Source organism: Notolabrus celidotus, chromosome 8 (assembly GCF_009762535.1).
Source record: "Notolabrus celidotus isolate fNotCel1 chromosome 8, fNotCel1.pri, whole genome shotgun sequence".
Lineage (NCBI taxonomy): Eukaryota > Metazoa > Chordata > Actinopteri > Labriformes > Labridae > Notolabrus > Notolabrus celidotus.
This window is the reverse complement of record NC_048279.1, coordinates 16,748,826-16,762,572: the sequence shown is the minus strand read 5'-3', so window position 1 is coordinate 16,762,572 and position 13,747 is coordinate 16,748,826. Positions and strand designations below refer to the sequence as shown.

The 13,747-nt window shown below is 39.9% G+C and overlaps 1 protein-coding gene across 1 annotated transcript in view; it reads left to right on the top strand.

Moving 5' to 3' along the window:
* si:dkeyp-44a8.4 (collagen alpha-1(XXIII) chain) overlaps positions 1–13,747 on the top strand; it is a 139,682-nt gene that overhangs the window by 109,149 nt on the left and 16,786 nt on the right. Inside the window, exons 6-9 of the mRNA XM_034689148.1 lie at positions 7,051–7,077; positions 7,166–7,192; positions 11,009–11,035; positions 11,851–11,877. Of these exons, the coding sequence (XP_034545039.1) occupies positions 7,051–7,077; positions 7,166–7,192; positions 11,009–11,035; positions 11,851–11,877 (108 nt within the window). The remainder of the gene's footprint in view (positions 1–7,050; positions 7,078–7,165; positions 7,193–11,008; positions 11,036–11,850; positions 11,878–13,747) is intronic.

Below are 13,747 nucleotides of genomic sequence, written 5' to 3'. Positions count from 1 at the left end.
GCTCAAGGCAGCTCTGGCAGGGATAATGTGTGTGTGTAGGTGTGCTTTGCGGGATGCTTTCTACTGCTAAAGTGCAAGCCTTCTGTCTGGTTGCCATGCCAGCAGTCTCCCAGTGTTGTGTTGCACAGTAGATGTGTAGATGTGTATGTGTACGTTGTCTCAATGGGAATGTTGGGGAGTTCATTACCCATGGGGCTCGGTCCCAGTCGTATTCCCAGTCTGCCTGGCACTGCTCGGCCCTCCTGACGGGAAATGCCTGCTGCTAATTACACACAGGTGGAGCGAGTGCACAGAGGAGTGTGTGCACATTTGTGTTTGTTTGTCTGGGACTCTATTCATCTTTGTCACTGTCTACATAAGGGAACACAACGTTGTGGTAAATAAAGTGTTTTTCTTCAAAACATTTGTTAGATTAAATTATGCAGTGTTTTGTATTAAAGCTGCATAATGTGGGTAATCCTTCTTGTTGTGATGCACACATGAAGGTATGATGACTAAAGAAGCCATGTGTAAGAAGTTACAGTAAAACAAGTGCAGATTAATCATACTGGTTATTAATATGGACAGCACATTATTTCATTTAGCAGCAACAGTGATGATCAAGTTTCAAACGTGGAGCCTAAAGAGAGCTGTTCTTCCTGTTGGGTAGCACTGTTTGTGTATCTCTGTCCATATGTGCAGCTGTGTGTGAACTCCGTCCAACCACCCATAGTTTATGTAAATGTCTGAAACAAAGGCCAGAGCTGTGGAAGTGGTCAGAGGTCTTTGTGTGTGTGCTGGAGTCCCAGTGTGTGTGTGTAAATGTGTGATATGTTTTCTCTCACATGGTCGGCTCATACGGAGAGGGCAACAGCACATCAGCACAAATGAGTTGAGTCAGTTTTCTAAAGGCGCTGTGATACTAACTGTGACATGCCAGTGATTTGTGCCAACAAATTCTCTGTCTTTATTTTTCCATTGTTAAAACAAACAGACTTTCTTTTTCAAAAGTCTTTTTTTTTCTCTTGCCCTCTCTCACCCTCATTATGTCTCTGTCAATTTGAAGCCTTTAACACTCAGCAGGCAGTGCTCTTTGTTTTGTGACACATTAACACATCATTCAACACTGTGCTTAAGTACATTTTTGGGGTATTTTACTTCACTTGAGAATTCCCATGTATACTTTCATTCGCCTTTCAGAGGATAATACTGTACCTGTCATCTCGCTACATCTTCTGATCAGAATCAGAGTTTATTTGTAAGCTGGTTTACACAAACAGGCAGTAAAAAAAAGAAGCCATGTAAACAGCGGTAATCCTACCATTGAGAAACTTAAACAGAATGAAATAAAGCGTATAAATACAAAATAATATAATGTGAATGTTTACAATACAATGTTGCTATACTTTTTTGTTGCCTTAAATATTTACATGAATAATACAAACTTTAATTGACATATAAATGACGTATTATGAAAAGTTAAAACTGAGGGCCTGTGTCCACGAACAGCATTTTTTACCCTGGCAGCTGCTGTTTGCTTTACAAAACAAACACAGCTCACTATTTTCAGTGCTCTAAATACTAAGTGACAAAATGCTTTCAGCATGCAGTTTTTCATGTGGCACTGATAGTGATCGTTAATATCACTGTACCATCACCGACCAATCAAAATCAATAGGGGACAGAACTTTTAAAGTTGCATTTTTGGCCTTTTTGCCTTTATTTGAGAGGACAGCTGAAGAGAGACAGGAAATGTGGGGAGTAGAGAGCGAGGGAAGACGTTTAGGAAATGGTCGACTGGCCGGGAATCGAACCGGTGACTCCTGTGAGGAGGATTGTAGCCTCTCTATGTGGGGCGCTTAGACCGCTAGGCCACCAGCACCCCAGGGGGACAGAACTTCTGATATAATTTTTGTCAACAACAATGGTGGAGGGGTTTCTTCCCTTTTTTTAACGATTAAAAAAATATATATTCTATTGAATCAAGCAAATATGAAACATTCAGAGCAATTTAAAACAGACTTCACTGTAGCTACCAATAGAAGTGGAAGGGCCATGGGCTGACTTTCGTACCTGAGCAACAGGAAGTGTGAGTGAGAAGCACTTAAGAATTGAAGTTAGTGGACACAGGTCCTAATGATGTTAATTACCATTAACCATCTGAGCAGATTCATAATAATAATAATAAACATAAATTGTATTTATATAGCGCTTTTAAAAGACTCAAAGACACTGTACAACTGTTAAAATCAATACAAGCAAGGAATCCAAAATCCAAATCAAACAAAACAAAACAACAGTACAATCACAAATTAAAAGCTAATTTAAAAAGGTGAGTTTTTAATAGAGACTTGAATGTTGAAGGATCAGAGCAGTTTGGGATATGAGTGGGGAGTGAATTCCAGAGGGTGGGGGCGGCTATGGAGGCTACATTATGACATACTACTTGGCTACTCTAACTACTAATAATACCATAGTTCGACACTATGGTTCAACACTATGGTATTATTATATTTACTTAAACAAAATGTAAGAGCACTTCCTCCACTATTAAACTGTCATAGAAGCTAAGTGGACATATCAGCACATGTCTGCCAGTGTGTGATAGTGCGTTGCTGCACTTCATTCAGGTGGTGTACACATGTCTCACAGTTACAGCCGTCCACTTTCATTTAGGCATTAGTTGTACGATAAACAGTGTTAATGGCATGTGGTTTGTGTGCATCTCAAGCAGAACACTTTGCTAAGTGTGTGCGTGCCGATGTATGTTTTCTCTCCTTGTGTAACCCCCGTCACTGCTTCTTCCTCTCATAAATCACAGACGAGGGGTTTGAGTTTCAGAAAAAGAGCCGTCGTGCTGTCAAACAATCAAAGTCTGACACAATGACACAAAAGTGCAGAGGGGTAAACACACAGCCACTGAAGTTAATTCTCCCTCATATTTGCAGTCACCACAGTGCCCAGCTACCAGGGTGTTTACGCTAAAGTGCCAGTCTGCGACAGGCAGCGGACCTCAGTCAGCAGAAACAGTCCAAGGCCTGCATTGTTCAGGCTTCCAGGCCGCTGAGTGCAGATCAAAGCCAGACAGTCACCCAACAACATGTCAGTAATTTTCTGTCCCAAACACACAGCACTCTGCTCCTCTGGTATGCTTTATTCTGCACTTCGGTTCTGGATGCAGCAACTATTTTCCCCTAAAGGAGCAAATGTCATGTTTTGCTCTTTATCTTTATGTAGCCCTGACGTACAAAAGGGAGAGTTTTGTTGCTGGAGCAACATGAAGGTAAATAAAGAGAGAGGAAAAGTATTTCAAAAAAGGTGTTTAAATCCCTGCAAGAGAGGAAAAGATAATGATACAATAGGATGCAAAGAAGAAAAGTAGAACCAGGAGAGAGGAAGGGGTTCATCTTCCTTAATTTTGGCGTCCACATAATGAAACCTATTGAGCCTAATGTGTGCGACACCTCACTCTGCCATGTGTGTTTCTAGCTGAGGCGTCTGCTCTGATGTGCAGACACAGAGCATCCTCAGCAATTACACCCTGCTGGATAATTAGCAGTCTGCACCATAGGGAGCACCATAAAGACAGTAAAGACACCCCTCGTTGTGTTTCATTGGGATGAAGAAACACACATATGCATGTATAAGCATGCACACACACACACACACACACACACACACACACACACACACACACACACACACACACACACACACACACACACACACACACACAGAGACAGCGATACATGCCCTCCTGCAGGCCAAGTAATTTTCTAGAAATGTATTTAAAAGCCATCTAATTTGTGGAAATGCTGAGTCTAAACTTCTGCTGAGGGACTCTGCAGGACAGGATGGCGATGGGGACTAGGAATACTCACAAAGAACCACACATGAATAAAAAGGCATTATTTCACTTTCCCCCACAGTCATTTGAGGTTTCGGTGGTAATCTCAGGCCTATTTTCTCACTTTTTCTCAACATTAATCTCTCATTTTTCTATTCTTCTGTGTATCTTTCCTTCTTTTCTATTCTGTGGTCTGCTCCATTTGTGGTACAGATGAAGGTTTTAGTAGTGGATTTTTCTTCGTAAAGCCTGTTCTATTTTTATATGAATTCCAGCTCTTTTTATGCCTTGCAGACTTTTGTTCTCTGTGGGTCTGTTCTACACTGGAGGTACCGTTTAACATTGCAGCTATACAGACAGAAAAACTTAGAGTATATTAAGGGCCACACATCAAGACCCAATTTCACCTGGTTCCTGTGTTCCGGTCTCCTATGTTTTTTCATATAAACCCTTCTTTTTGACCTCTGTTACTGATTTAAATAAGGCCATATATGTCAACGTATCTTATCTTCGTGGTCTTAGAGAAGCTTCCTGCATTTCTGTATTGTCAGGTGAGTTATCGCTCTAAGTAGCTATGGTTAATCTGGGTCTGATTGTATTTCATATTGGATAACAGTTAAGTAAGTAAGGTCATAGAGGTTGCAGTTAGCACTACATGCAGAGCGTCAGCTGTCAGATATTAGATACAGGGTTTTATTGTTGAGGAAGAAGACACACACAGACACACACACACACACACAAACACACACACACACACACACACACACACACACACACACACACACACACACACACAGCAATAGTACCTGAAGTTCACAGGCCACTGAGAGCCTTGTTAGCAGCCATAAATCAGTCTGTTTTTGCTCCAGTTCTGACTTTGCAGCAGCCAGTGACCTCGCAGTGTTCACCTCGTCTGCTCATCCTGACGAGTCTTGAAGGAGCCGGGCCCTGATAAACGCTGCCAGATGCAGAGTTATCACACACATGCATAAATCCAGAGGCATGGGGAAAACTCACAAGGACATTAGTAGGCTTACTCAAGTCCTCTAAGTATTGCGGATGACATGTAAAAACACAGCGTGCTGCTTTTAATAGAGTGATGAAACCAGTAAAGGAAGTATAGAGCGTTAGAGCTTTACACTTAATTTTCAACTTTGGACAACCCTGGTGAAATTATAGTTATTGGTCATTGGTCTCACCCTGTCTGAGCCACCCACTGCTGATTTCACAAGGGCCCTTAATCAAAAAGACATCGAGGGAGCCTCAAAGGCTTTTGCTGAACATTTTATAAATCTCTTTTATAAAGACTAACCACTAATGTTTTTGAAGAGACTTTATAGTCTTTACTTAACATTACAGGACTTAAAAGAGAAAAACAATTAATGAGAGCAGCTCGAAAAGTATCCTCCCTTTCCTTCAACTTTTTGTGCCTACTGTCCATCCATCAAAGCAGGCAGCGATGACACTTGGATGAGTTTTCACTACAGGACTTCAGGCTGAATAGCACCCAAGGGGCCAGTTTAGCTGTAAGATGAAGGGAAGAGTTGGACTTGTATAAAGCCACCCAAGGCCAAAGATGATGGTTGTTGATGATGGTTTCCACTCTGCAGAGCCACCAGGACTGTGGAGGGTTGAGCAACCGTCCACTCAAGGGACCCCGTGAAAACTGTTAGCTTAACACCAAGTATGGTCGTTAAGGAGGAAGTCAACATTAGCCTTTACCACATACATCACATTTAAGTGTTTTTGGAAAGTTTGATCCAAGAGTTCCTCTTTGTTTAAGTGGGGATCTAAAGGTTTGTCCCTTTGAACTGAGTGTTGCTTTGCAGACAGAGGTTCAACGACTGCTCGGCTGTTTTTATTGAGGTAAACAAAGTGGACAACTTCAACTGCTGTTTCGGCACAGGGGGAGGTTGTACCAGGACTCTACTTTACTGCCTGTTGGATTATCTCATCACTGCAAACACACAAAGACATGGGGTTGTGTGGAAGTTTAATCCAGCTGGATCAAATCCACTCACAGTCTATCCCACTGGACGCCGCACTGTAAATCTAGGAATAATTATAAACCACAACCACCTTGAAACGTCTGAATATGAGAGTATGAAGTGTGCACACAAACACACACACACACAGGCAGGATATACATAGAGCATTTGTATAAAAACTAAACCCAGTATGTCTTCATCCTTTTCCCTCTTTTTCATCCTATAATTTCCAATAATTGCTTGTTTCCTTCCGTCCTTTAAAGCACACTTTTTCGTGTCCTCACTTGATACTTTTCTCGTGCCAAATCCACTTGGCTATTTTTTAAAATTTTCTTAGCTTAGATCATTTACAGGGTTTCTTTAGAGAAACAGAGACAAATTCAAACCTTATAAAAACAATAAATAAAAGCGGGTTTCAGATGTGTTGCTGTATTTTGAGCTAATGTAAGCTTTTTTATTTGTAGCACAACTACAGTTATTTTTAAAGCAAATCAATCAAGAAATAGTTTGATACTGGAAACACACAAACATTTTAATTCTGTTGGAGAGTTAAATAAAATGATAAAGACCTCCCTCATGTGTCAAGCCTACGTATGAAGTTAGAAACAGAATGTTGGCTAAGCTGGCATAAAGACCCCAAAGAGGGTAAACAGTTATCCTGGCTCTGTTTATATCACCTCTGAAGTTGTCTAGTCAACACATTATGTCTTGTATGTTGAATCTTCTTAAAGGTATAGTGTGTAGTATTTAGCAGCATTTAGCACAAGAGATACAATTGGTAGAAAGAAAGAAAAGTAGGAGTGGTTGTAGTGCACAAAATAATTTGTACTGATACAAGTTTTTGATAGTAAAAACTTTACAAATAGAGGATCATCATGTCATCATCATGTTTCACAGGAGCTTTTTGTCCTCAAAGGCTGTCGTTGCTTCTGGAGTTTAACCGTCATGTGGAATTTTGACTGTTAGTTATTTATTAGTATCTCTGTTTCTACACACTTTACCTTTAAGTGTGAAAACAACAAATGGTAACAGAGTTTGTCTTTGCTGGTCACAGTGGTAAGCTAGGCTAACAGCACTGCTCTCCCCCTTCTCAAAGCATAGACATGGCTGGTGTTTCCTTCCTCAGCTATCTCAGCAAGAAAATAAATAAGCATAACTAAAAAACTGTCATCTAAAGGTTCTGTGTCAACTCTTTACTTTCGTCTTCTCAAAATGTTTATCTGTGTCTTCCAACAGGGTCCTCTTGGTTTGGATGGAAAACCAGTAAGTGATCTTGTAATCTTATGAAATGTAAAACTGACTCAAAATGAGTGACAACAGTTGATTTTAACTCAGTTTTTTTTTCTTTCAGGGTGTTCCAGGTCCAAAGGGAAGCCAGGTACACCGTCACACACCTGTTGTTTTGTTTTGGTTTTCTTATATCACATATTAGTAACACTGAAGCAGCTCATACTCACAGATGCTCTAACTGTGAATACAGGTGGGTATTTGGCCTGTTAAACGGGTGCTGTTATACTTCATCAATCATTTTTACTGTTCCTGAGGGAGTGCTGTCGGTGTGTAAAAAGCCTACGGTAGCCATCTTGTTTCCTGTTCCACCTCTTTAGTCATCCCCGGGCTCACAGCCACGGGGGAGTCGTGGTTCAGCTGAGCTGAGCGCTGAAATCCCCTTTGCACTTCACCTCAGAGTCCTATCCATCACCTGCCCCTGAAACCTCACACACACCCAGGTGGAGTGTGAAACAGGACAAGCAGAGCGAATGGGTAACACACAATCGGGGAAAAAGTTAGAGAATGAGAGAAGGGTGTCTAACCTCTATACAGAGGCTCTTTAAAAAGTCATTATAGTCCTCTCTAATCCTCTCCCACTCAGCCTTTCTCTCTGGTCTGTTTGCCAACGAGAGAAACGAGTCATCTGCTGCAATGTAAACCCCTCACAGCATAATCAGAGCTGTTTGAATGGCTCCTTTTCAAAAACCTTTAAGCTGTTGTTTTCTGCAAAAGGAAACCTCAAGCGCTCCCCATCACCAAGAGTCTGGATTGAAACTCCAAGCAGGTTTTAAACAGACCTGTGACCTGAGTCCGCTTTAAGTGCTTAAGAGTGATACAAGACAGAGGTTTGGCATACATGAGAGAGTCAACATTCAGAGGACAGACAACAGGAACAATTCAGGGAATCACCACAATATGTACAGGCAAACCCAAGCACAAAGCAATCATGTTTTGTGATCTATGTTGAATATAAGACTTAACATGAACACATCTTTTGGATCATCCCAAACCCATCCCTGAATCGAAAGGAATTGTTAATCATTTAAAACTTAATTTGCAACCTTAAAATGTGATTTTATCAACATGTTTAGGCCTGATCAGACGCATTAATCGATTTTAAAGATTTTTCAAACATTTTATAGCTTGACAGACAAAGCTGACATAAAACAGTCAACTATAAATAATCAAATATTTCCATTTCCACACATCTACAGTAGGAGGTGTAGTCATGTGAATTTAACCCTAACTAAAAGAGAAAGGAGACAAACTGCTGCATGTCACCATGTGCCTGTTTATGTCAACAAACTGCTTACCCTCTGCACCACAGCCTTCATCCCTCAGCTATAAACTGCTGAACACAATTAGAGCTCCAGTCCAGACAAAATGTCTGCCAGACAAAGAAGACATGAGGAGAGGGGGAACAAATTACAGAGGGAGGCACTGAGGAAGATCTCGTGGCAGATTTAGAGACAGGGGGAGCTGAATAAAAGCAGAGGGGGAGAACGGGGGTAAACGTGATAGAACACACTGTTCAGAGAGCGAGTATGAGAGAGTTTAACATAAAGGTTGCAAGAGGTGAGATCAGTCACAGTGGTCACTGTAGAAGAGACTGGGACAGGTCTGTCTTCATCAGTAGGGTCTGTCCAAGGTTTGTGACCCTTGTGAGAAAAGATGCAAGAGCCCAGTGAGCATGTTGATGACTGAAAAAAACAACATTTAAAAGACGTCTATGGCAGTAGATGAAAATCTGGTGAAAACTGGTTCCAAAGTCAAAGTTTTCTCAAAGTCTATTGGAACATGTTAATTGAACTTCTCTGTTGAGACCATATTTCACCCGGAAATCTGCTTCTGTCTCAAAATTCATGACATATTCAAACACACATATTATCAGTGGTTTTCAAGTCGTATCTTGTGTATTGCTGCTAAAATGATTGTATTATTACAATGGAGGATTTGGGCTACATGAAGGAATAAAGGTCAAGTGCAAAATGTCTTAATTTGGTCTGCAGTGTGCCTGTATGTTATTTTGAAGGGGAATAAAGGATTGTACTGGTTTCACAAATGAGGAAATACTCAGTTTTATGGCAAATCAGCACTTTGCCACTTTGTTTTAAGAAGTAGGACTCAGTAAAGAGTGTGTAAAAAACTGAGAATTAAACCACTTGTGAGACCTATACCCTCCTGTTATGTTTGTTTCTATAGAACAACAATAATGTTCCTGGGTCAATTTGACCTTGGGCATATTCAATTATCCAAAAGTGTCAGAACCCCAAAAAATCCCAATAAACGATTAATATAATCTCATTTTTATCTCCATTACTAACCATATAAATCAAGATTTGGTCCATTGGTGTTCTTTAATTCTCACAGATCATGGTTCAATGAGGATAACTCACTCGTTTTTATTCAAATTCATGTTAAAACTTGAAAATGTACATTGGAAAGCCCTAAATATAAATACAATAGTTTTACATGATATAGATTTTTGTTTATATTATTTTACATTTTGAATTTTTTTTTTTTTTTTATGAAGCGATGTTGATAAATGAACTTGACACCTCTTCTGTCACATGCTTTTTTTTATGCTGCATTTAGCTGGTTTGGAAGGCATATATTGCCTAAAATCGACTTTTAAAAGGGTCAATTTGACCCGCAACATAACAGGAGGGTTAAATAAAACTTCACAAGATGTTCCATGTTCCTCGTTTTAGTGCAGGCAGCTGGCTGCTTTTCCAGTTTTCCCCTTCAAATTAAAATAAAAGCTAACCGTGGACTTCAATTCCATAAAAAAAATGGTATGACTTTATTCTCATTAATATTCAATACTTTCCTCAAAATTTCATATTATTTCTTCTTTAATGTTGATCTTTTACTTCATCTTATATGCCAGTAGAAAAAAGTGGACTGCACTTTGCAATCTCATGATTTCAAATAACAGCTAGCAGTTCACCACCATTTACCATTCAGCTCTTGCTTATGCGACAGTCAGGAATTATTCAATGACAGCAGTATACATGTAGCATGTAGTGAGAGCTGTGCAGCTGAAGTACCAGTGCATGCAGAGAATGTTAAGAACTGCTCTCTTTACGATGTCTCTGAACCTTCTTGTTAACACTAAACAGCCCTTAATGGACCGTTTTACGGTTTTGAATGAAATAAAAAACAGAAATTACGTCTTTGTGTAAATAGGATCTTGACTACTGCTGGAAAATGACTTTACAGCAATAGCATCACCCTAAAGAACCAATTGATCTAATTATAAGACAGATGTGTGTTTTCGGACATGCTGATGTTGTAACTGTGTTTTAGCAGGATGTAACTGGTTGAGATTAGGTCTTGGATGTGCAGACCTGATTTAAACCAAATTTCATGTTAAAATCTTGTTTAGCTCCCAGATGGAGGATGGCACATAACAGACTGACCTTCAGGTATTAGCTCGTCTCTAGGCCTGGTGTTCATAAGACACATGTAAGCAGTCCAAAACACAGCACCACTGTGTCTTTCTTACTATACATGAGTGCATTAGTCTGTGTTTTAAGTTTCTATCATCCCACATCTAAAGCGTCTGTAGAGTTCCCCTCTGAGAGAAATACTGGTAGAAGAACAAAGAAATGTGCCGCTCTGTCTCTTTTATCTCTCAGCAAAACAGTTTTTATCTCACAGGGAGAAATCTAAAAAAAGGATTCTTGCTTCATGTCATACGGGGCTGTTATTTTGAAATATGCTCAGACAGATGGAACTTGAGATTGAGCAGTTTCGATGGCACGGTTGCATTAAATGGTATTACCGCCTTGCCTTACCATGTGATGAATGTTCCCTGCTAGATGCCAGTTGAAGATGTATTGCACTATGATGTATGTTTCTCGTATGATGACTGATTTATCATGACCGACTGTCTCCCATTATCTCCCCCCTCCTGCAGGGACCAGCCGGACCCAAGGGAGAAAAGGTATGCTTCAATGTAGATTTTAAAAACCCTGCAAGACAAGTCAATGTTTATTCACTTAGACGCACTAACAACTGCACAGGTGTTCTCTGCATCGCCCCTCCCCTCATATTCAGGTTTTCACAGAGCTGCTCATCAAACGAGGCATAGATTACATGTAGTAATGTAGGAGCTCATATGTCTCCGCACATTCTCACGTCAAGGCACTAAACAGGTTTACAGGCCTTCTGCTGCCTCCAGATGTTTTACTGCACTGTGAACCTCTGCCCATGCTGCCTGAGATGTTAGTGACAGTTAGAGCTGCAGAAGCAAACAGACAAGGCTCTTGCATGTGTTCGTTTGTTGTACACACTGATCAGTAACTTGGTGCGAGTACAATTCTGCATTCAAGCGTAAATTATCCTGATAAGCTCAACCACATGTAAACAACGCTGGTCAGAGCAGGATTCAGCCTGATGAGCAGCGATTGCAAATGACAGATGATGCTGAGGGTTGGAAAGTTGGCTCGCTCCGTGTAATCACGCAAGTAGCTCCAGAGAACATACAATTTACAGCGCGTGCACTCCCACTTAGACAACACTTCTTGTTCCTGTTAGATGATTCCAAATGTGGCTTATCAAATACATATTTCCTGGAAACGTCTAAGCTGGCTTTGGGACGGATGATCTTTCAGTCCCTTACTTCTTATAGGAGATCTCATTTTGGGTCCTGTCTATTACTGCTGCTTTACTGTGTCTGTGTTCAATTGCATGTTTTATCCTGAGTGCATAGTAGAGCAAAATGTACTGACGATTGTTATTTTCCTGGTTTTCTCTCAGGGTGACCAAGGAGACGTTGGGCCACGGGTAAGTCAATTGTTTTGTCCGTTCTAAGGAGGTTAAACAAGACATGTTTTTATGTTAAATGTGCATTTTAGAAATGTATTTCAAGTGTATTTCCCCCCCGGCTGCAATTTAAAGACACATTTCCACATTTAATTCTTCCTTCCTGTTTGCCTCCTCTTTCTCTTTGACACTTTGAAAAATGTGACTTTTGAAGTTATTAGAGGAGGTGTGATGCCAAGTTTAAATCAAAAGTGCAGTTAACCTGCACTCATGCCGACCTGCAAATTAAGAAAAGTCTGCACAAACAAAAATACACTATAAACAAACAGATTTTCTGAAACCTCCTTCAGGACCGCCAGAGGATATCTACACCAACACAGAGAACATATTCAGCTGAGAGCAGACAGTGTAACAGACCATCACAAATTGGAAATCAAAGCACAGGAAAAGAGGAATTTCCATTTTGGAATTTTTATAGCATCTATAAATCTCATCATTTCCTTGTTATCATACTCGGGAACCTACGTGTGTGTGCAAACACAGAAACAATTTGACTGTTTTTCATGTTTTCGTCAATCCACATAACCATTAACACTCCAGTGAAGCCTTTTATTAGCTCAGAAGAAAAGTGTGTTTACACAGAGCGGCTTCCCAAGCAACTGCACCAACAACATAATCTGGCTCCTATGATGAGGTCTGAGTCGCCCACATCTCCAAAGCCGAGCGATGAGAAATGATGATAAAAAAGAACGATGGAAAAACTGAAACCTCACCATCAAAACCCATCGGTTTGGGCAGTGAGCCAGAGCTGCCATCTCTTCAACCAAACTGTGTATTTTTTTTATATTAAGCCTCAGCCTCGTTTTTACATCTGGTCCATGTTGTCAGTGTTGTCTTTTCATGTGATATCACTCCAGCCACCATAAGATCTGTGTAATTATCTCCTGTTTGATTCAATGTGGTTTGAAAATACGGCCCCTGTGCTTTACATGGTGACCAGCTTGGTTTCTTTGAAGAAGTCATGTATGGGATGATTCCTGAATGTTTCCTTAGTTTTATCATGGGTAGAATATACAATCAGGTCAGGGTCATTCTGCTTTGCATGCAAAGGATATAGGAGAACAGAAATATGTTGTTTAGGATCCAATCCTGGTTGTTTTCATAATTTTCTCACATACAGCACTCCTATTTATATTACAGCACAACTGCAATATATCTGCAAACATTTTTATAATTAAATATTATTTTTTCAGCAAAAATAAAAACAAAATTAATAAGTTGCAACTGCTTAAAAGAGGGTATGGCTTTTTGTTGTTGTTGTTCTCTAATTAAATAGCTCTGAGCTTATTGGGAATACTCAGACACACTTTGTTTGACAGCCAGTTTTGCTAATTCATCAACCCATTATTCACTGTTTCATTTTTGGATACATATTCCTTTTTATCACTTGACTAAAAATATTATATCAATCAATTAGATAACTTAATTAAGAAGTAATCATTAGTTCTGGCCCTAGATTAAATATTAAAGGCCCTTTTTGTTATTATATAAACCAATGTCCTAAATGAAATATGCACGCATTTATTTGCGTTAAGCACTAAATTAAAAGGTTTCATGCAATAAATGTATGCCTGTATACCACATATACCACAGTCTTCAACCAAATTATGCAACTTAGACTTTTTCCCTTTAATGTTTTTCCTTTGCTTGTTTGTTTAATGGTGGATTCACACTTAATGCAACAAACTGATCATCAGTTTGCAGTACATTTACAGGATCCGTGTGCCCAACAAGTTATTGAGAGCTCAGGTTTTGCAGCCAATAAAACAGAAGCTGAATTCTCCCCCATGACCGACATCATGTTAAAGTTTAGACCCCTATCTTTCTACAT